Below are 24,594 nucleotides of genomic sequence, written 5' to 3' on the forward strand. Positions count from 1 at the left end.
TCTCTTTCTAGACAATAGCCAAAATAATAAAGTTATCTACAATAGTTGGAAGATATTTCATACATATAAACAATCACTATTACTCTGCATGACATAAAATGCTGAATATCAAAAGTATCACTCTCGTTAAGAGGATAATGTAGGCAAGACACCACCAACAGAATTGTAAAGTACTTTTATTTGTTGGCAAAGAAAAAATAAAATAGGCATATAGGAAAGAGAATTCCTGGATGCTAACATCCAAGTTTGGGGCAAAAACCCCAGCAGAGGTTTTAAAATCGCCACATATGCAGAAAATTAAAGTGTGGAAATACAGGCTGCTAGACCTTTAAAATAAATCCTTGTGAGTTTCAAAACTTCCCTCTTCCCTTAGCATAGATAAGGCACACATTTGGTTAAGTTAAAAATGGTTTACTTACAAACTCCCCAAGGGTCAGGTTTGTGTGCTTTTCCATACAGCAGTCAGAAAAGGTTGCACAGACAGTAAAACTTGGTTTAGTTACATTGGTGAAAGTTCCTAAATTATTGATATGTGAACTCAAGAAAGTTAGAGCCATGAAATCTGAGCTTGGAACAACCAGCTTTGATCTCTTTACATCCTGAGCATCTTGGGTAGAGTGATGGAACAAAGGCTTGATAAGCTAGTCCCCCCCAAGTTTCAAGAAGCATGGCAGGAGAGCGTACTTTGGTTTTAACCCCTTTATGCATTAATTAGACAAGCATATTGGTTATATGAGGCTGGTTATCCCACATAATTTACATTGGTGGTAATACCATCTATTGGTGCTACTTATGAAGAGGCCTTTCATTTAACATCTTTTTAAAAAAGGTAAATTCCAATTATTAGAGGAAAATCCACAAGTGTTCTCCAAGCTTACCTGTAGCAAAGTTCTTGTGCTCATGAGATGTATTGAACATTGCACAAGCACAAGTTAAGGTAGCTCATTTGATCTCCCTTTCCTTCTCCCCACCCCCACCCCCCACAAAAAGTCTCTCTAGGTACTCAGCAGGACCTACCAAACATAGTGGGCTGTGTTATCCAGAACAGGGTGGAGGTGAATCACCAGGTATTGGGCAGAAGAATCTTGTGCAAGATTCCCCTACCTGCTTTGGGACAATTATGCCCTCCCACTGCAGGTCCAGACAATTTAGCCCACAGCATAGCCCATGGGTATATGGGGGACAAAAGAAAGGAAAAGAACTGTTCCAATGCACAAAATGCTCTCTGCAGCTGGAAACAACTCCATATCAAACAGCCAAAGGAAGTGATGCTTAAAAAGCACTCCAGGTGGTCCAGATAAGGACTATACATCTTTTTGGAGCTGCAAATTTAAAAAATAGTATTCACTGAAATATCTATATAGCTACTATGTAGAAAATGCTTACAGAATCAGGTTGCTAATAACCAACATAGTATAGCCTTTATAGAAGAAACCATGTTCCCTTGGCTGCCTGCAGCTCTCCACACCGCTCAAGGGTTCCCCAAACCCCAAGAGCAAAATAAAAATTAGGATCCAAGCCAATGAGTCAAAATGACTCAGAATAAGATGAGATAACTATTGGTTGGTAGCTCAGTCATATCATGCAGTGAGTATCTGGGCCAAATTAGAACATGCAAAGACACCATAGGGTCACAATCTTAAACATTGCATATGATGCCTACTAAATAATACAAGATAATATAGCCTGTCAGTCATACACAAGTGAAGACACAGCAGGCAACAGAAAGTGATTCTGTGGAAAAGCAAGAATGAGCAATATTTCAAGTTACTCGGAATATTTGGTTAGGCAAAATGGTAGCCATTTGCAGAATGAGATTATTGTGCAATGCAGGAACAATATTTCTTTTTAAAAGAAACTTGTGTTCCCTGATGGTGTTACAAACCTCTACAAAAGAACAAACAAAAGAACCAACACAGCAACCTTTGTATGCACTGGTACCTTTGAGGTTTTCTGGGAGGAAAATGAGACAACAGAAATGAAATGCTGACCAGTGGGATAAATTTTTAATAAAATTTCTTCAATATACAACTGTTTATTCACATTTCTGAAAAAGTGACAGTGAGGTACAAACAAGCCTGTTTCATTTCTCAGAGTAATGTCTATTTTAAGTGTTTGCATTGAAGTGCAAAAGGCACATTTTTGGAGGAATCTGTAGTTGTAATGTTATGGTTTTAATTAATACTGCTGGCATGTGCCTTGTACGGACGTTTTGCTTAGCAGAGAATGCATAGAGGAAAGAAACAGCAAAGGGGACTTTTGCTGTAACACAAGGGTGGGGAATCTGTGGCCTTTGAGATGGGACAGGACTCCAGTTCCCATCCGGCCCAGCCAATACAGCCAGTGGTCACAAATGCCAATGGTTGGGAATCCAACAACAGCCCATGTTCCCCACCCCTGGTGAAACAGAGTAGAGTGTTAGCAAAACCATTCTGCTTTGCAACAATACAAAGCCCATTACAGTTCAGATTAAATAAACTAACTGTACATTTCTCTTTGAGCATTTCAGAACAAACCCAGAAGTGTAAAAACAAAAATATATGCTAATTCATAACAGCATTCAAAGGGTAACAATAGTTTTATTTTCCAACTGTACAATCTTATAAATATGGAACAATATAAATAAAGCAGGCAATCTATGGAAGAGAACCACAAATCCCTTTTTGAGCAAGGCACTGATTAAATGGCTGCAACATGTACAACCATTAAGGTCGGTCACTGAATTCCCAGATTATTGCCTTCATTATCCTGAGTCAGCTTTTCCAATAAGTTTAAAACAACTTCCGTTCTTTCTAGGAGAGTCAGGTTTTTATTTGCTGCTGATCGCAAGAGAAGCGAATAAACATTCTTATTGGTCTTAAGAATTTCTTCTTCTTCACTGTTACCTCTGGAAGAAAGGGGGGAACTAGGTTAATCTAGTACTTGATGCATAAACAAAGTCTGCAGATAGTGGCTTGGCTCCAACAGAGCAATAATGTGTGTGAGATGCACTTTTATTTGTGCAAAGAGAAGATTCCCCCTGCCAAATGAAGCCTCTTGTGTCACATCCTTTACCCTAGGAGCAGCTTTCTTTGGGGTGGCAGAACTCTGCTTGCAGTATGTTGAATCAAAACCTATCCACTTTTAGACTTTTACTACTACCACATCCTCCTTAATCATGCGGACACAAGGGGCTCATTAGAATATTCTTTCCCTTACCTCTATCATAGGAAAGTAGGTTTAAGTGCAAGGGAAGATCCTGTACTGTGAGCAAATAGAGCGGAATTTAGCTGAGCAGTAACCCGTGGGAGACAGCAGAACCACAATTCATCCCCACTTCCCTCCTTCCACCTGGAGCAAATACCATTTATCCTGTTTTTCATGTTCTCATCAGTGCAACTCAAAAGTGTGCAACACTTACACTTTCCAAGTACTAATGGAATCTCACTTTTGTCACGGTTGAATCTTTCCATTTATTATATTCTCCTTTAATGGCAACTTATTTTTCAACTACTTGGGTTCACCACAATAGCTCATTGTATGCACCAGCCTCTGTGTACCTCTACATTAATACTTTTTAGAAAAACCTTTCTCTTTCATCATGCTTCATCACAATGCTAATTGTCAGAGGAACTCAGCTGTGTTGAATAAGCTTAGATCTTTTGCTTTTGTTAGTGCAAGTTCTCCATCTCTTTTTAGACACTAATAAAATGTGCTCAAAAATGAACAACTGCCACAGCTGGCATTATCCAGAACTATACAGAGAAAGCATTGCCACTGGAAATACTTTGATCCAAGAAAGCAAGAAGCAATTAAATTCCTAACATTTGGCAAATAGAATTGACAGCTTTATTTATTATGCAGACAGACCAGTTAGTAAATTTAAAATTCCAATGAATTCTATTAGAATATCCAGAACTAAGTATTTCTTTTAATAAGTGTTTTAAAACTGTTTCATTGCCAAACAGCACAGTTATTTTATAATTGAGAGAGCAGCTATTTTATCCATGCATTGCTCTATTATAGATGGTTTATGCATTGATATTCCACTGATGATGCATATGCATTCCAAGTAGTTCCCAATATCTAAGCCTCCTAGCTAAACATCCCATTCTGGAGATACCACTCTCCTCCCCACCCCAGTTTGTCTGCAGTTACATTCTCATAGTTAAAAGCTTCAGGTGTTCCAAACATTTAGCAGCAGGGGAGAAAACACAATAAAATGTCTGACGAGGCTTACCTCTTTACACCCCTGATCTTTCACTACAGAATTATTAACTCAAAGGGTCCATTAGAAGCCTCACAATGGAGTTGAAAGTGACCTTAGCTCTCTAAGGCAATTTAACTTTCTGAGCACACATTCAACATGGCACAGTGACTATATATACCAATGTGCTTTGTCCTTTATAGCAATTCTGTTCTACTTCCCTTTGTGTCCTCTTTTCTATTAGGGATGCCTCTCTTTTATCAACTGACTAAAAACATGCTGTAATGATCACATCATGACTTTGTGATTCAACTGTGGAGGAGCACACAATCACACACAGCACTTTAGAAATATGCTTTAAACGGTGTCTGTTCATACATTCAGCTGCAAATCAGTAACTCCTGAGTCATTGTGTGCATGTGTGAACTGGATCACCACATTCAATATTAAGCTGATTCCCCTACAAAATGCCTAACAACTCAAGCCTACGAGGCCACAGTATTACTAGCTGGTAATATCCCAGCACCGACACATAGGTAAAAGGTAAAGGACACCTGGACGGTTGAGTCCTGTCAAAGGCGACTCTGAGGCTGCCGCATTTCATCTTACTTTCAGGCCGAGGCGGCGTTTGTCTGCAGACAGTTTTTCCAGGTCATGTGGCCAGCATGACTAAGCTGCCTCTGGTGCAATGGAACACTGAAACCAGAGCAGCGCATGGAAACGCCGTTTACCTTCCTGCCGGAGCAGTATCTATTTATCTACTTGCACTGGCATGCTTTCGAACTGCTAGTTTGGCAGGAGCTGGGACTGAGCAACGGGAGCTCACCCCGTCGCAGGGATTTGAACCACTGACCTTCCGATTGGCAAGCCCAAGAGGCTCAGTGGTTTAGACCACAGTGCCACCCGCGTCCGACACATAGCCATGTGGTGACCATACACTCAGATCCAACCATAGCCCCAGGCAGCAGCAGCAGTCCCTGGCAGCCGTAATATTACTACAGTGGCCCTTGCTCTTGTTGATATATAGGGGTACTATACAACAGCATCATTTATCATTACTTATTGAACTTTAATTAGTTCCTTTTTTTACAAGATGTAAGCATAAACAAACATAAAACTAAAATAGAGTAAGATCTAAAAACTCATTTGTATTTATAAAAAGGCAGGACTATGACATCATACCCACTGAAGGAGACTGATGATGATAAAATGTCAGTTAATAAAGGATAACTATAGTATGCAGGCAAAACCTATCCTTTGAGCAGTATTCTCTGTGGCTACTTTTGGATGGGACTTAATTGTCTGGCTCTATTTCAATCAGGGTTTGGACTTGGGTTCTGCACTGAAACTGGCTTGGATGCCCTGCATGACAAGCTTTGTCAGGAAAAGACAGGGGTGTGACCCTGTTGAAAACTGTGCTAGTGATCATGCTGTTGTTGTATATTTTTGTGTGTGTGTGTGTGTGTGTGTGTGTGTGTGTGAGAGAGAGAGAGAGAGAGAGAGAGATATTTAATACTGGATCACTGGGTTTTGTTGCTTCTGTTTTAATTATAATTATGTTGTTTTCTACTTGTTTTATACTCCTGCAATCACCATTTTTGTCTATAAATAAATACATGGTAATAATAAATGACAACATTATGAGGTTGAGGAAAACTGAGCATGGATATGGCAGAAGTACAATTCTGATGTGGCTCCAGCTACAATGAAATGGCTACAGCACCCTTCTGCTGTCATTTTGGAAAGCTTGAAAAATTAATATTTAAAAATGATGTAGCTGGGATTGATGTGCGCAGACTTTAGAAAAAGCTAAAGAGAATTACTAGTAATTCAAAGAGAGAATACACAAAAATCTAAATATTTTTCCATGACATTATTAGCCTTTCCAAATCTGCACAATATACTACAACATGAACAATTACAAGTGCTATCATATTATATAGTAAACGAGTTACTCTGAAAAGAAATACCCCTACGTTTTGGCCTTCTGTATTTATACTGCCACCTTGTGGAGACTCAGAATTCTAATACAAAAACTGAAAAAAGAGAAGCACAGCAAACACTCTGCTATTACTCTGTCCTGTCGTGTATTGATCGTCTTGCCCCATGAAGCTTCTTTACACTTGGAATACTGTAGTTGCTATACTATATTTAGCACACATGCCAACACAACTTCAGAGCTTTCTAAGTTAACAATTCCATGTGGATAGATTTGTAAGTGACTGGGCACTCCAAGTTACTCTTGCAATTTCCTTGCACAAATAAAAATCAAAACCCAATTTTCTTTTTGCCTAGCTCTATGAACATAACATAATCTTAAAGCTGGGAAAAACAACATATATTTTGTACTATCTACCAGCTCTTACATACAGAGTGAGCTTTACCTTACAGCAGCAGCATGTGTTTTATTTACTCTGTTTTCCTCCCTCCTCCTCCTGAGCTGCAGGCTTATTGTAAGTGCAGCTAAACAGAGCTTGCTTGATCCTTGTAGGCACCATAAGCAATGGCAATGCCTTTCCTACAGAAACATCAGTGCCAATTCTTCTCCATTCCCAAATGAATACATGGTATCACCACGAAAGGCTGATACACAAAACATTTCCCCAAATACGCCAAACATAAAACTAATACAAGACACCAGGCGTGTCCTACAGGTCAATCACGATATACTGGATGATTGCGGGATGTCTGTGTTAGCTCCTGCTCTGCCTTTGGACCCTCACCAATGTAGCAAAGCGGGGTGGGGAGCTCAACAGCTTTGGCTCCCTAAAAAACAACTTTGGTCAGTCCAATGGGTAAATCACTGGCAGTTTTTTTATAGTGGGAATAGATTGCAGTCTCTTGGAAGTTGGACAGCCCTGCAATACACAGTAGGCTTAAAAGGCAAAACAAAGTTCTTGGCTAGATGTCAATATGCTCTTCAAGGAACGAATCTTTTACACATCATTGTACAAGAAATGCACAAAAAACTAAATCCCCAAATGGGTCTGTTTATGTAGTACTACTACAAACCTCATCTGCTGTAGCGCTATTGCTACTCTCTTTCTGTAAATGATATAGTTTGGATCCAAAGCTCAATAAAAAACAATTCATGCAAAGCAAAGAAGTTAAGAGAAATAGTACCATGTACTGACTTACCCAACTTTCCTTTTAGTTGATGTAAGCAGTTTGATGGACTGAAGAAGGAGGAAAGACAATCGAGACTCAAATATACCAAGGAGTTTTACAATTTCCTCCTTATTGAGGCTAGTGGATGAGTCTTCAGCAGGCACACTTTCCACATTGCTTTTGTTATCCTCAAGTCTCTAAACAGAAAGGACACTTATGAAAATGGTTCTCTAGTCTTAACAAAAAAACACTGTGAGCTGCTTTGGAGAGAATTTTTGGTTTTGAAAAGTGGTATACAGATTTGCTCAAACAATAAAAAAGGGTTAAGTATCAGCACATGCATGTAATTATGTAATTATAGGGAAATTTTAAAAAAGCTGCTGGGGGGTATTTAAAAATACAGACATTAAGTATAACACAACCATTCAAACACATATTTTACTCAATTCTAAACCAGTGTAAACAATCATGTAACATGACAGAACCACAAACATCTAAAAAATAATAATAATAGGTAGTTTACCTGTTCAAATTCAGCAACAAGTTCCTTTCTGATGAGCTGAAACACAGACTGGGTCTTTACCATTATATCCAAAGCCCCAGACAAAGTCTTTAGTTTTCCAGCACTGCTATTTTGACCTAGAAGTAGATAAGAATGATATTAATATACTAGTACTTGTCAATTACAAAATTCTTTCTTTAATAATATTTTGAGTTTAAGACAAGTCTAGTGAACCAATTAGCAAATTCTGTTTCATCCCAGGGAACCGCTGTTCATCATTATTTTTGAAAAAAAAGTTTGAGTAATATTTATTCAGAATAGAGCAACTGTTCAACTTACTTGCCATCTGAAATTCTGCAAATGCTACTCTTTCCAGCTGTACACGAAGAAGCTCACATGGCACATCCTTCAGGAGGTGAAAAAACTTCACAGCTTTACTGTAATGAAGATCTACTAGTACTCTATGCTGTTTCCGCTGATGTTCATCACCAACCTTTAACAAAAAAAAATTGTTTGAAATTTGTTCAGGTGAATAAAAAGCATAGTTTTATGTATTATGGTAAAGCATATCCCCCCTTTAACAATGCTTACTACATAACTTAAATATTTACAGAAAATACATGTTTAGCAGGAAGCATATGAAATCAATTTCTCCTTGTGACTGTTTTACAAGATTCTTTTTATAAAATATATGTGCTATTAAATATGTTTAGAAACCTAATGGATGTAGTAATATCTTCCTGCCAGAGTACCACACAATGATGCTACTGCTGATGTATCAAGGCTAGCATAATTACTGAGAATAAAAGAAGTTTACCAACTACCTGGAAAAGCCAATAGTGTCATGCAGACATTGATGTGGCCATAAATCAACAAGTCAGAAATCCACACTTTAAAAATTGTAACAAACCTATGCTTAAAAAATAAAACACTATGACCCTCTGTTTACATATGAGATATATACTAATCAATATATATTAAGCGTGCACCATCAGAGACACATTATTGTAGATTCTCTTTGGACAAATACCTGGTTTCTCAAACAGCTGTGATACATGGAAGCCAGCCTGTGGTGAACTGTAGCTGCCCGGTACTGGCAAAGGGGCTGCCGTGCAGACACTGTGTCAACATCGCAATATTTCAAGGATTTCATCATTGACTCGCTAACTTCTTTTTCTATCTAACACACAAAGAAAAAGCTTTCAAAATTTGTAGTATCAATACCTTGCAATACATGAATTTCTCAAAATAGAGTATTTGGCATTATTTATTTTCATGAATAAGAAAAATTAAGAAATACCGCTCCGACTCCCATAACATTTATACAGGGAAGACAGGTGAACTAATGTCAGTGTACTGGAAGAAGCAAAGATCGCCAGTGTAGAAACAATGATTCTTCAACATCAGCTTCACTGGACTGATCATGCTGTTTGGATGCCTGATTATCGTTTTCCAAAGCAACTACTCCATTCCCAACTTAAGAATGGAAAACAAAATGCCGGTGGACAACAAAAGAGGTTTAAAGATGCTCTCAAGGGAAAACTAAAAAAATGCAGTATAAGCACAGATAATTGGGAAACACTGGCCTGCGAGTGCTCCAATTGGAGAATAGCCTTTACCAAAGGAATCATGGACTTTGAAGAAGCACGAACTCAGGACGCAAGGGAAAAATATGCTAAGAGGAAGGCACGTTTGGCAAATCTTCGCAGTGATCAACTCCTGCACGGAAACCTATGTCTCCACTGTGGAAGGACGTGTGGATCCAGAATTGGCCTCCACAGTCACGGACACACAGTTAAGACCAAATTAATGGAAGACAATCTTACTCGGCTATGAGTGATCGTCAAAGAAGAATTAACATTTGTACAACACAATGCAGGATGCCACAATCTACCATTGATCTGTCATCATAGATACATATGGCTGCTACCAGAGTGTGGGCTTCAGAAAGGACAGAGATGCATGCAATAGTATTTGCTCAAGGTAAGTAAAAAGCCTATATAGCTAAGAAATACTTAGAAACCATTCTTGCAGCAATCATCATCATGATCACCTAATTTTTCTATTGATGATTCAAATGCTATATTCAACATGAATCTGAGTCCTTCTTCCTTTTTTCTATTTTAAGTGCTACAGGAATGGTTAGTTCTTAAAACACACACACACAGAGAGAGAGAGAGAGAGAGAGAGAGAGAGAGAGAGAGTGAGTGAGTGAGTGTTACCTGTTCTTGAGCCTTTCTGGATAAGGGAGCATAATCTTGCAGCAGAGTTGCCATAGTAAAGTAGGTGGTAGACAGCTCCCAGTTGACAGAATCCCAAACAGCAGGATGAACTTCCCTTTCACCCAGAGACCTCAAGGCCTTCAGATAGTAGTCAACGGCCTACGGAATTCAATCATTGCATAGCAAAATGAGTTGTTGACAGGCTTGTATTCATTACTAATATTTATGTCAAGGCACACAGTAGGTACTGAATACTTATTGATTCTGAATACAGGGTGTCTGCAATAATTGAACAGCATATGACCTATTATTAAACATATTTATCACTCTAGTATTTTAGCCCCTCTGGCAGCATGTACACTGATAAGTGAACATTTTCACTGCTAACTTGCATATTCTCTGTACATTATCCAATGAACTCAATTGCAATCTGAACCTCCTATACTCGCGTCCCACCCCCCACCCCCCAATGCTGTACCTTTTATAAAAGTAAAAACAAGCTGAACAAATCTGTGAGAAGCACATGTCCACTAACCATGGTCTCTATTGTTCCCCTCAGTATCAAGGGTTTAATTCTAAACAAGAAAGTTTTGATTAACTTGGTGAGACCATGTGGGCTCAGAATATTTACTTGCCTATTTACACTAGCAGATTACTCAAATAAGTATTAAGTAACATCAGATAAGAGTACCCACAGATGTTTTAGCTGCATCTTTCATGAGGAAGTCTACAGGGCATGCAAAAAAGAACAACCAAAAAAGCTAAGAATGTACAAGCCTTGCTGGATTAGACCCCAAAGTCTCATCTAGTCCAACAATGCATTCTCATGGATGCCTTAGGAAAGCAGGGCACGAACACAATAACCGCCTCTCATTACAACTGAGCTGCCACTGAGAGTTCTGTAAGATCCTTAATTAACATCACATTATTCTCGTGAGTAGACCGATTATACAAGCAGTAACTTGTAGAAATGAGCCAAAAGAATATGAAATGGATCTTCAGAGTAAAGTTATTTAAAAGCTTACTTTTTATGAGGAACGGCTAAGGGAGCTGGGCATGTTTAGCCTGGAGAAGAGGAGGTTAAGGGGTGATATGATAGCCATGTTCAAATATATAAAAGGATGTCACATATAGGAGGGAGAAAGGTTTTCTGCTGCTCCAGAGAAGCGGACACGGAGCAATGGATCCAAACTACAAGAAAGAAGATTCCACCTAAACATTAGGAAGAACTTCCTGACAGTAAGAGCTGTTCGACAGTGGAATTTGCTGCCAAGGAGTGTGGTGGAGTCTCCTTCTTTGGAGGTCTTTAAGCAGAGGCTTGACAACCATATGTCAGGAGTGCTCTAATGGTGTTTCCTGCTTGGCAGGGGGTTGGACTCCATGGCCCTTGTGGTCTCTTCCAAATCTATGATTCTATGATCCCTATTCTAGTACAGTGGTACCTTGGGTTACATACGCTTCAGGTTAGATACACTTCAGGTTACAGACTCCGCTAACCCAGAAATATTACCTCGGGTTAAGAACTTTGCTTCAGGATGAGAACAGAAATTTTGCTCCGGCGGCGCGGCAACAGCAGGAGGCCCCATTAGCTAAAGTGGTGCTTCAGGTTAAGAACAGTTTCAGGTTAAGAACGGACCTCCGGAACAAATTAAGTACTTAACCTGAGGTACCACTGTAAACATTTCTTATATTTTTGGAACTAAACTTACATAGACATATAATCTAAATCCAAGACAGAAATACTCATTTCAAAAAGGGAACAAAAGATTCCTGTATGTTTAGGCATCCACTAATCACAGTAGAGACCTACTCTTCTATCTAGGAATTGCAATCAGCTTAAGATGATTGGGGTGGTTGTTACCTTATTATAATAAAGAGCCTCTTCATGGGAAAATTCTCTTTTGAAGTCTACTGCAGCAGCACAGTGAGCATGAGCACAAATCCGCATTAATCTTCCCATATTACACAAGAGAAGAGCAGCATTGGTTGCATCGTCAATGGATTCAAAGTTTTGAATCCCTTTTTCGAAACAAGAGAAGCTTTTCTTCCAAAGTTGCTGTTCTGCTGCAGATACAGTTTTGTTCTCTAGAGCAGTAGAAAGAGAAAGAGGTACATTTTAAGAAATCAGTAGTATGTGTACTTCCATGGATTAGCTATTTTAATGCCATTCTCAAATTTAAGTACAGTCTTTCTTCTCAGAAATTTGGCTTCCAAGATGGCTGCCAGCGAGAATTGTATTATCTTATTTATAGTGGCTCAAAAAGTGCTACATTAAAGGACCTAAATGTAATTTTATAAAACCCATACGGACAATTGCCTCCAGAAAGGGAAGATGCCTCCAAAGAGAATATTTCACCAACTACTCCAATTCTAGTCTTCTTTTCAGATCATTAAAAGTCCTATATCTAACAAAAATTAAAACACCAGTAGAAAACTCTCTCTCTCTCTCTCTCTCTCTCTCTCTCTCTCTGTGTGTGTGTGTGTGTGTATGTAGATAAATAGAAAGAGATAAATATACTTGCCCCCTCTTTCACTCTGTAAAGCAGCAGCTTGGTTCATGTAAAATACTCCAATTTCATTTCTGATGTTACCCATTCTCTTCAGCACTTGTGTATATTGTTCTGGATTCTGCCCTTTTAAATTACTAAAAAGCAAAATTTCATTAGCTGCCTCATAGCATTTGCAGCTAATTGAAAGCTGGCATTCCAAATCTGTAGACAAGTCAGTAGCCCAAGAAAATACTAGAAGAGAAAATTAACACACCACTGTAAATTTTTGCTATATCGCTGTTTCTAAAGAATCATAAAAGTGTATTTGAAATAACTGACAAAAGCCATTCAAGAGATTATAATCTGTGTATAAAGAACTTTACAGCTTTTAAAAGTTCTGCAAAATGAATGGTTTTGTTATAAAAATACTTTACATTGATTTAATTTTATTAATGCGGAAAAAACCTTTCTGTGGCCATTTTCATTTTGAGTACTGTCTGGAACACTGCTGCACAAGTGTTCATTGCAAAGTGTTACTATATGGTTAGAAATAATGAAATTCTCTCTATGCCCTATTTGGGGCGAGTGGGTGTTCAGTTGTGGGGCCACATAGTTAAGCACTGCCCTTGTACAGAGGATTGCTACCCACAGAGGCCCTTCTTTACATGCAGAAAATGGGGCATGGTGACAAGGGCAGGACTAGCTCACCTGGCCCCATAACCCCCATTCCTCAAAGGAGTGGAGCAATTGCCTGATCCCTGCAGTTGTGAAGCCAACACCCGTACTCAGTAGTTTAAGCAGGGGACATCCAGAGAGTGAAAACTACCATTCCACAGGGACTTCAGCACTGTTTGTATTTGTCTCGTATAGTCTTATCACCACTGTCTGTATTTAGATGCCATGGTAATTTAGTTTAGTGAGACCTTTATCAAAAACTGCTGCCAATGGATGAAACCAACAAGGGTCTCCATTCTCTGCCAAGTGTGATATGTTTTAAAGTTTATGCAAATATTATTTTGGTCCAGGGCATTTGTCATGTCTTTTAAGAAGACAGAGCAAGGGGAGAAGAAGGGATGGGATCAGCAGCACCTTGACCAAGAATATTGTCTCCACCTGCAAATATCTCTCTCCTATTTTGAACAGGACCTTCCAAAAACTATGCTACAAATATATACAACCCAACATACAACTGCGTTCATGCCCCTTATGCTTTTACCTTTACCTTTTGGTTCCACCTGTATCCTTTGGTTTTAAACAAAGCATTATTTTATGTATTGCTTTACAGATTGTTGTGTAGACCACTTTGTGATCCTGTACAGTGAAATGTGGTGTATAAATATCAGGAGTAGATAAAGAACCAATTAGCTGAATACACTGTAATTCAGATACTAAATCATTACCTTGGCAACTGGATTCTCTGTGAAGACTATGTAGTATTTCCTGATCTTCTTTTGTTTGATAGTTATACTCTTCAAGATATGCAGCTCTGTTGTTTGCATTCTGGGCCAGCATTAGTTGGATATCGCCACAAAGAGTTAAACTCTGACAAAGAAACAGGAGTACTTCAGAAAGCATGTTGGTGCAGAGGCAGCAATATGTATCTAGTTGGAGGGAAGTAAGAAAGGAAGCCAGTGAACAGGATGCCTTTTTGATATGAAGCCACACAAAGAAACTGTACAATGTACGATCTTTTCTGTGAACCGCCCTGAGACCTCCAGATATAGGATGGTATATAAATTCAATAAGTCCTCCTCCTCCTCATCTTCTGGAAGCATTAATGTATGCATGCTTATTTATACAATTTCAAACTTGTCAACTTAGATTGCCAGTAACAAGCACAGCTGTGTTCTCAAATACTATGATAATGACAACTATACATTGGCTAGAGGAGGGGTTGTCAACCTGGTCCCTACCACCCACTAGTGGGTGTTTCAGGATTCTAGGTGGCCGGTAGGGGGTTCTACGGCACAAGCTGAATCCTCCTTCCATTGAGTACTGGTGGGCATTAAGGAAATTTTATCATCAAAAAAGATGCATTAGTGGGCAGTAGGTATAAATAAGCTGACTACCCCAGGGCTACAGCAACATTACACACCCAGGTTCTGGGGCTATATCTCCTCTTCTTTTCAGCTTTTTATTCAATGTGGTAAAATGCATCACATGTTCCTTGCAATCTCTCTAAGAGCACATGAATTCAAAATACTGGAGTGTAGAGGAAATGTACTGGAAGTGTGCTTTTAAAGAAGGCTTTAAAACAGTGCTGGGAAATCTCCAGTCTGTAGGCCTTATTAGGTTTGACCATCTGAAACAAACTCTGGTCAGTTTCTAAATACGTCAACTACAAACCATGGATTATATAGCTGACTTCTGTAACTAACCAGTGTTTAATACACAATATTTTGTCTGTATGTAACAAGTCATGCGTCATGGATGGTGAATCTAAACTCCACCAAAGTTCTTTTCCCTACTACAGGAGGAGGAGAGGAGGGAAACATGGAAGTCCATAGCAGCTCCTTCTTGTTCATGAATGTAGAGTGCAGACTTAGGCTGAGTATTATAACCAATTGCCATTTTATATCTAGAACCTACAATAAAAATATTCCAACTTACCATGGCACTGTAAAGCTAGTTTTATGTACCGTAATGCTCTCCCATATTTCTGAAGACTCACAGCAGCATCAGAGAGAACATAGTAAGCCTTTGAGGATTTCAAGATCAGCTGAAGCTTCATTTTGTACTGCCAGGATCCAGGGATCATTCCTGACTGACTAGAATGTTTAACTTCCCGAAATGAGCCCACTATAATTAAAAAATAAAACAATTCATTCTTAGGGATCTTTGAATTAAAATTTAGAATGTGAACTGGTAAAGGTTAATTATAGGAACTTATATAGCTATATCAAAAAGCTTTTTTTTCTTTAACCATTCTACTAAATTTGAGAGGAGGGAGTGAGACAAACTTACTTTTGTCTAAAAACAAGGCCATCTGCTTTTCAAGACACTCAGGTCCAACACTTGTTGATTCATCTTCATACTTTAATGGAATGGGAGTGCTGGGATCCGCAGCAGGAAGATCACTTTCCTTCTTGATGCTGCTGTCTACAGATTTTAAGCCCTGTTTTAAACAAAAAGAAAAAGACTTTTAGTTATTATTTGCACTTTCAAAGGATGTTAGGATACAATGCATTAAAACAATTAGTAAAACAAAACTTACCTCAAGAACATAGTTGAGCACTAGTCTGCACCTTTCTTCAGTGTCGTGGCAAACTGGAAATGCACAACTAGGCTGCACAGAAAAGACAAAAGAAAACAGCTCCATTGAATCAGAAGAATTCAACAGAAATTCCTCTCATCAGAAGCCATTAGAGGAATAATCAATGATTATGTTCTCAATAAAGTTAAATCTTTAAAAAGGGCTATGGACTCAGGCTTTCAATATTCTTATTAGGATATAATGAAGCTAAGCTAATGATGACTGACTGAAAACATTTAAATGAGCACCATACTGCAGCCACATCTACTTCCCCAAGGCCTACTGCCCTAGTTTGACCCTGGTTATTTTCCTCAAAAACATCACTCAGAAAACCCCAGATCTTCAGAAATAAACTATTAAGAAAAATTATTCACTTTCCACACATTATTCTATGGAAGACAAATACATATATACGGTGAAAATGTCCTACGCCTTCCTCTATGCCTTTTTAGTATTGTGGTGATAGCTGGCATTTGAGGGCAAGCTTTACCTCATACTAATTTCCCTGGCAAAGGTATTCTAATTAACACGATTATGTCTTATTACAAAATATAATCTCAATCTTAATTGACCCAGTTAACACTTACACGTATTTGATGAGTAGATTTGTATTTTTCAGGTACAGACAGTTCTCCAACTGATTTTATTACAGCAACTGCTTTGTTGTCATCAGGAGGATCTGAGCTGGTACTATAGGAACCATTTTCATCACTATCAGGCATTTCCTCTTCCTCCTCACTGTAGCTTTCATCAGAATTACCATTTAAGGGGAACTCACTGCCCTCTTCTTTTTTTGGCTCATCAAGCTGGAACAGTTCTGAGAGCATGTAGTTTGCTGAAGCAATAATCTTTATTCAGAAAAGGGGAAAGATCAATTCAAGTGGTTTCTCAAAGTTACAGACACCAACATTTTTATGCCTTTAAAAGTTAAGGAAAGTTAGATAATGTGAGGAAGAAAAAAATGAAGCCTCGGGGGCTAGGAAAGGAAGAAAAAAATGGAACTATCTGCCTTGGCTGGAGTGCAGGTGGGGAATAAAGAACAGCCAGGCCTTTGGGGGAGAGAAACACCAGTTCCCAGATTCAGTCGTCGGCATCTGCACTTAAGGCTCCCCTGTCGGAGAGTCACTGGCAAGCAATATAGGCAATACTGAATGAGATGGAGCTGACTTTTTAAGAAACTTAGTACAAGGCAGAGATTAAGCCACTTTTTTGATGACCCAGTTTTCTGCTCCAACAGAAGGCAAACCACCATGTTTACAAGAAGCCAAATCTCCCTTCTCTCTTGCCCATTTAACTCACCCCTCCCCTAGATCATCACCCATACCCTACTGAACTACCTAAAACGGGAGTGCTTGAGCCCAAGGTTTGCTTCTGATCATTCACATAATGCTAAATGCACATGGATTGGGATTTCTCCTGAAACTGAATAGAGCAAGAGAGAGGAGTGAAAATAATGAATTTTCCAGATGCTTTGTTTAGGGCATATGGAGCCTATACTTATACATTGGAATCAAATGATTAATGCATAATTCATTTAACTATACTGATGGGGTTAGTTGTGACTTCTCTCTCTCCATGAAGTGTTTTCCTTTTAGGCGTCACTGGTATCAGGAACATTTGCCTCAGAATACAATTCTTACCTGAGGATGTCTACCCTTGTCCAACAACTTCACACAGTTAAGGAGTAATGTTCTGATAGTACCATAATGCTTCCTGTTTTGGTTTTTCTTCAACATCATATTGCAAGCAACTCTAAGAGAAAGTAAAATGAACAGAAAGCAAACTATAAAGGCCCTCTCATACTGACCGTGCAACATCTACTGAAACAACTGTTATCAATTTTGTATTTATTATTTCCAAATTAGCTAGTTTCATATATGGTGTGTTGTATTAAAGATTATTTCAAAACACATTCACAGAAAAAATCAATTTTGCCTTAGTTGCAACAAAGGCTACATCATACAATTAAATACTGCATCTGGTTCTGGATATAACTATACAGAAATGATAATATCTGGAGGCTATAATGACCTTACTTGACATTGGTCCAATCAAATACTTTGTTCTTGCACTTTCTACTTCTGCCCTTCCAACTCAAAACCCCTCGAAGGAATGCATTTAAATATATTGAAAGGTTAAGAACTCTTCTGCTTCATCAACATGAACACCACCCTTATATTAAAAATTCTCAAATTTAATAATGCTAAGAGAAACACAAAAACAGAACTTACCCTCTAGTGTAAAAGAATTGTGGAATACAACAGATGAGTAGAAAATTAGGCTTATATATTTTGTACCCCTTTAAGATCAGCTTTACTCTAACATTTGCAGGAGGGTTTTTTAAAAATCACTCTGATCCCAACACTCTGAAAATTTTCCTAGGACAAATTTTCATCAGCATGGAGGGACACTGAATTGCTCTGGCTGGCCTTACAGTGAAGTTAAGAAACCACTTTCAGCCCCACTTCACTTTTTCTCTCTCAGGACAGCTTCATAATAGTTCTCTACCAATATCATGCAGTTCTCCTTAGCATCCCCATAGTGACTTCTGCCACCACCCTGCTACAGCGGCAAAGTACGCCAGTACAGAAGCAGAGAAATGCTAGCTTTCTTGACTTCCTGTAGTGGGGCTACAAGCCTAGCATGTGTTCTACAGATTGCATAGATTTGGGTTGTAATCCTCAAGCTGAACAGTATCATTCAGACCTTTTCCTGTGTTTATAGTACTAACCATACAAGGCAAACTTACTTGTAAAGAAGAATTGCCACTGGCATCGTGAAGGGGTTTTGGTATTTATCTTCTGTCTCTTCACAGAGAGTGGTCAGGTCATACAGCTTTACGATATCACTTCCACTTGCTGAAAGAAAAATATTTTTTCCATAAGTGTATGCTTGAAAAAGTATGGGTCCCACAATAAAATAAGGAAAACTAGAATTTTTGGTTGCACTCCAGTATGATCAAACAAGGAAAGAACAACACGAGACAGAATGGCTAGAGTGATCTCAGTTTAGACTCCCTAATCCTTGCTCCGCTTCCAAGCCCCTCCCTCCTAGCATCACAAAAGTAGGAATGAAGGAAGCACAGAAAACAAGAGGGAGCAACATTCTGTTCCTATCTGTTGGTACACTGTGCATGTAATAAGACGTTGCTCTTTTCCTGAGCTACCAGAGCAGCCCAAGTTGCTGCCCCTAGTCTAACAGAACATGGGTCTGTGGCAGGAGTACCCTAGTCTGTGTACACAACATGCTGCCACCACATGCTATGGGGAGGGAGGAAGGAAAGAAAGAAAGAAAGAAAGAAAGAAAGAAAGAAAGAAAGAAAGAAAGAAAGAGAGGGCACCATCTACATTGCCAGGTGCCCAGCAGAGACCCTCAGGAAAGAGGCAAAGATACTGGCACCATATATTGTGCAATTGTCTATGAACCTAGGAATCTTCCCTACCCTAAATCATGGTAATTCTGCAAGTTAAAAAATGGAAAAATGCTCACCTTTAAACAGCCAGTAAGTATGCCCTTCTTTGGTACAGTTAGCTTTCAGAAACGATAAAATATTTTGAGCAATATCTTTTATTACTTTGGTAGAGAAATTTGAGTTTTCCAAGTTGGGTATATCCTCTGTCTTAATCATTTCGTATTTCTAAAATAAACAAAAAACCAATTAGAAGTACTGTTTATGCTACAAGGAAGTCATTGCCTTCCATGCATTCTTAGAATCAGAAAACTGTAGAGTTGGAACATTCCCCTGAGGGTCATCTAGTCCAACCCCTGTAATGCAGGAATCTGGCCCACAACCTTGTCTGGGTGGGTTTGAACCACCAACCTTCTGGTTAACAGTCATACACACTAACCCAATGCACCTGTCGTATTTTTGTTGTGGTTTAAGAATTTCATTATTAACGTGCCCACTAAAATCTCTTGCCAAGTCTGAATGTGCTTATGAAGTAGTATCAACAAAACATTCCTTTTCAATACACCAATGCCCTAAACTGGTTGCCATCTAAGTGAAAAAAAACCTGCTTGAAAACTGTGGCTTAACAATTGTGCAATATTTTACTGACCAAGAACAAATACAGTAATCAGAGCAACAGAACTCAAAGCTTACCTGAACAATTCCATTAACATGGAAACACATCACAAGCTCTGGCACATTGCAGATCAAATTGTCCAGCCAATAGTCAATGCCAGTTAGCACATTAATTGGTTTATTGTTATCCCTACAAACAGAAATATATGTAGTGTTATTTTGGTAAAATGAATCAGACTCATTAAAATCTACAAATAGAAACTTTGTTCCCCTTCAGTTAGGTCCAAAATTCATAGAGTATCTGTAATACATTTTAGTCAGTAGGGTACATACAAAGGCTGAGAAAAGCACAAAACACATGGTTTTTAAACGAGAACTGCTTTTTTACTTTCTGGTATTGGCTACAGCACTGTGTTAAAAGCTTGAGACTGTGAATAAAAAAAGTTTATGAGAAGCATTTATAAGGCAACACTTTAAGAACCAGTAAGTTAGGGAATCACCTGTAGGGAGAAAAAGTACCGTATTTTTCGCCCCACAGGACACACTTTTTCCCCTCCAAAAATGAAGGTGAAATGTGTGTGCGTCCTATGGGGCGAATGCAGGCTTTCGTTGAAGCCTGGAGAACGAGAGGGGTCGGTGCACACCGACCCCTCTCGCTCTCCAGGCTTCGCGCAGCTCTCCGCAAGGTGCGGGAGCCCGGCGCTGGGCTCCCGCGGCTTGTGGAGAGTTGCCTGCATGCCGAAGGCTGGGTGCAGCTGTCCGCAAGGCGCCGGGCTCCCACGGCTTTGCAGAGAGTTGCCTGTTCTGGGGGCTGGGGTCGGGGGAAGCTCGGGCTTCCCCTGCCCCAGCCCCGTGCCTGGGGGGGGAAATAATTCCCCCCCCTTTATTTCCCCCCCAAAAAACTAGGTGCGTCCTATAGGGCGAAAAATACGGTAGTTTCCAGGTGAGGTATAGAGGCCAGAAGTGAGAAAAGAATAAGCCACCACAGTCCAATTGTGCGGAAGAAAGAACTGTGATTACATGTTTACACACACCCCCTATGTGACACACAGCTCTATTTCTCCTTTAAGGACTACAGGTGTGACAGCTGATGTCCTGGACTGGTGTCTTGCCTCAGTAATGGACTGGATGAGAGCCAATAAACTGAGGCTTAATCCAAATAAGGTAGAGGCACTGTTACTGGGTGGTTCCCTAGACTGGATAGATTGGAGACTGCCTGTTCTTGATGGGGTTATGCTCCTTCTTAAGGAGCAGATACATAGCTTGGGAGTGCTCCTGGATCCATTGTTGTCACTTGGGGCCCAGGTGGCCTTGGCACAGAGTGCCTTCTGTCAGCTTTGGCTGGGGGCCCAGCTACACCCCTATCTGGACAGGGATAGCCTAACTTTTGTTGCCTATGCTCTGGTAACCTCTTCGTTACATTACTTGCAATGGGTTCTATATGGAGCTGCCTCTGAAGATGGTTTGGAAACTTCAGCTGGTGCAGAATTCGGCAGTCAGGGCAAGATGGTTTGAGCATATTAACACCATTCTTGGCCTGACTGCACTGGCTGCCCATCAGTTTCCAGGCCCAATTCAAAGTGCTGGACTGCCTCATATGAACTGACTCGGACCCTGCAATCATCATCTGAAGCCCTTCTTCATGTGCCTGCTCCATGAGAGATCTAGAGGGTGTAATGCAAGAACAGGCCTTTTCTGTGGGGGCTCCTTGTCTGTGGAATGCTCTCGCCAGAGAGGCTTGCCTGGCGCCATCATTACATGTCTTTAGGAGCCAGGCAAAAACATTCCTCTTTACCCAGGCCTTTGGCCATTAAATAATCTATGGCCTGTTAAATCTGGGGGAATGCTATTATGAGTATTTTAAAAATTATACTGTGTATTATTATGTCATGTATTATATCTTTATTATGAAGATATGTAAATTATGTTTTTAATGTTGTACACCAACCTGGGATCTTTGGATAAAGAGTGGTATATAAATTGAATAAATAATAATAATAAATATTTGGGGGAAATACATGGGAAAGAATGCAAAACAACAGAAGCAGGGAGTGTCATCAAAATACAGGAAATAAATCTATCAAGGCTTTTTAAATGGACAATATTTTGATTTCCACCCTAGCCTCTCTCAAAATCTCAAGGCAGATTGCAAATGTGAGATTAATTAAAATATTGTATTTCCAGGTAAGCATGCATAGGACTGTGGCCTTATAAAGTCTTTATAACACTTTACAGATGATGGTTTGTTTAAAGGTTTCAAAATAACTCTGATAACTTCTCAAAGTAGTCAAGAAGTCAAATCAAGATTAAATGTATGAAATCAATGGCTCTACTCTGAGTATGGCCATTCTGAGTAGACTCTGGTCCTCAAGTTAGTGGGAACTCAGAATCTTTATCAGACAACAGAACGATTGCCAGAGACGGAATGCTGGTGATAGGTACCCCATAGTATAAACAGTATCCCAGCTCACAAAACCATGATTAATCATCATGCCAGACACACAGAATGAACCAAACAGCAAAATTAGCCTGCTTTATAGAATATGTTGCACTGATTTTAAGTGTTTAGTAATTCACCTGAGACGCAAGCTCACAGCTGGGTATCTTCCTCCTCCAAATATAGGCATATTTGATCCAACCAACATGTGAATATCTTCAAATGTCCACAAGATGTTCCGAACAAAGTCATTTTTAAGACCCTTTAAATGTGCAGAGGAAATAGTGAAGCATTTGAAACATTCTCTTTACACAAAGAAAAATACAATACAGCCCGCATATATGCAATAAAGCAAATTTCAAGGAAAGAAAATTAAGTACAGCACATAATGACTATGCTGGTCATTCACAATAAAGATCAAGATCACAGATGTCACAAAACAATTGGTACAAGTGAAATTTCTCTCTCAGCTACCCTGTAGATCAAACTGAGTAAGGGGATTGTACTTTTTAGATCAGATGCCACATAAAACCATACCTGACTGTTTCCCCCGTCACTGAACAAAGTAGATAGGTTTTGTTCTTTGGGGACTGAGGACACATCCCCCACTACATATGAGGGTTCAAGAGGCACACTTCCCTGTGAAAAGCACAAGGATATAAGTGATTCTACTGCTGAGAGTAAGTAAGCTTGGTTTAAGTAACGTATGTAGCAGATGATCAAACTGTCAAAGGTTTTGTTCACTGTGCAACCACCCTGCGCTGGGGCAAATTATTGAGGTGAATTGGAGTGATTTTACCCCTCCCCAAATCACACCACCACTTACAAATCAGATCAGGGCCCCCACAAAACCACTCAGTATTTCTGTTTGTTATATTTCTATGCCTTCCTATTTCTCTAGGATTCTCTCCTCTAGGACAATGAGCTTTGCAAGAAAATGCTGCCCGTAGAGCACTGAAGATTTCTGAATTTTTTATTTTTTATTTGTTAAAGATGAGAAGTGGTTGATTTTTTTAAAAAAGATTAAAGTTTCATTTAACTTTTTTTTTAAAAAAAATCATATGCTACTCTGCTTGAGGGGGGAAATCCTCCAGAGCTATTCAACAGACAGCATAGGGACAGCTTGATCCTGTAATACATTTTGGAGGATGTGTCCTCCCAACACAAGTACTGGAAAGACTTCTGGCTAGTTTGAAGATGCAAAGTTTTCTAAGGAGTACACACAACACTTAGCCAACTTTCAATTATTTAAAGATAAGAAACAAACAACCAACTGCTTTCCCCGCCCCCCCCCCAAATGAAACTAATATGGATCTTATACCTTTAGTGGGCCTGATAAAGGCATTTCCCTAATAAGAGTTATGGAGGAATTTATTTTATCTCTCCAACAGAAGCTCCCAGACCTGCAGTTTGGCAAGCTTAATCCATTCTGAAGCCCTGTGCCTGCAAATTATATTTGCTTCTGGCAAAAGGAAAAAGTTGTATAAAACCCTCATATAGCTCTGGTAAAAGTATTACTCAAAATCTAGTTTGAGCCAGTTGTGCCAAACAAACAAACAAAAAAGCAACAAACGTCAACTCCAACTGCACCACAACAGAAAGCAGAGTCCGTCTTTCTCAAGTCTTCTCTCACAACTTTTTTTCTATGTGAGAAAACTGATCAACAAGCTTTGTCATCTGTGCTGAAACGCATTCGAACCAAACCATAAACAGTACAATCCAAAGCATGCTAACTGAGAAGTACGTCACAGTGACTTCAACAGGACTTTCCCTCAACTATGTGTGCATTCAGGACTAGCATCAGGGTTTGTTGTGTTCCCTCTCCCCATGGACAGAGGCAGGCAGCTGCAACTGTTGCTTGGCGCCAAACACCAACCAAAGTGGACCGTGAAAATGTCTCCTGCAAGGAGCAACCATTACCATCAACAGAGGAAGACAGTAGAAAATCACTAGCTTACTTTGGCAAACAGGTAACCAGCAATAGTGACTAGCAGAAGCCATCCATGCTCCCTCTCAAGTGATAGCTGCTTCTGCTTCTAACAGCCACCACGACTGATTCAGCGGCAGATGAAATAATGGTGGCGGCAGCAGCAGCTACTACTGCTTACCCTCTACTGCTCAGGAAGATGTGCAGGGGGAAAAACTGGAGGAGCCACTGTCACCACCATGGGCAATACACACATTGATGGGAGCAGAGGACAGAAGTTAGGCCCAAACACAATCACCACAAAGGCAGGAACAGCCAGCGGTGGCAGCTAAGACAGTAGAGTCACGGGCTCGCAATAAAGCCTCCATAGGTGCACAGCAATGCTGAACCCTGGTGAACCGTATATGCAAGATTGCACTCTAAATATTTGCTCTCAGTTTCGTACC

General features: G+C 39.6%; 1 protein-coding gene across 4 annotated transcripts in view; it reads right to left on the reverse strand.

Annotated features, from left to right (window-relative positions):
- Positions 1-24,594, reverse strand: part of EDRF1 (erythroid differentiation regulatory factor 1) — a 35,720-nt gene that overhangs the window by 3,443 nt on the left and 7,683 nt on the right. For 2 of the 4 annotated variants that reach the window (XM_053388907.1, XM_053388905.1), the window contains exons 7-23: positions 22,362-22,483; positions 19,863-19,974; positions 19,250-19,397; positions 18,510-18,618; positions 17,401-17,512; positions 16,348-16,608; positions 15,722-15,793; positions 15,472-15,622; positions 15,118-15,306; positions 13,908-14,108; positions 12,541-12,759; positions 11,880-12,103; positions 10,019-10,177; positions 8,827-8,976; positions 8,136-8,289; positions 7,818-7,933; positions 7,325-7,491 (exon numbers count right to left, since the gene is read on the reverse strand). In XM_053388907.1, the coding sequence (XP_053244882.1) occupies positions 7,325-7,491; positions 7,818-7,933; positions 8,136-8,289; positions 8,827-8,976; positions 10,019-10,177; positions 11,880-12,103; positions 12,541-12,759; positions 13,908-14,108; positions 15,118-15,306; positions 15,472-15,622; positions 15,722-15,793; positions 16,348-16,608; positions 17,401-17,512; positions 18,510-18,618; positions 19,250-19,397; positions 19,863-19,974; positions 22,362-22,483 (2,666 nt within the window). Of the gene's footprint in view, positions 1-1,984; positions 2,888-7,324; positions 7,492-7,817; positions 7,934-8,135; positions 8,290-8,826; positions 8,977-10,018; positions 10,178-11,879; positions 12,104-12,540; positions 12,760-13,907; positions 14,109-15,117; positions 15,307-15,471; positions 15,623-15,721; positions 15,794-16,347; positions 16,609-17,400; positions 17,513-18,509; positions 18,619-19,249; positions 19,398-19,862; positions 19,975-22,361; positions 22,484-22,758; positions 22,861-24,594 lie in introns of those variants that run through there. The other 2 variants (XM_053388909.1, XM_053388906.1) reach the window with 2 other exon arrangements.

The sequence above is a fragment of the Podarcis raffonei genome, chromosome 5 (assembly GCF_027172205.1).
Source record: "Podarcis raffonei isolate rPodRaf1 chromosome 5, rPodRaf1.pri, whole genome shotgun sequence".
NCBI lineage: Eukaryota > Metazoa > Chordata > Lepidosauria > Squamata > Lacertidae > Podarcis > Podarcis raffonei.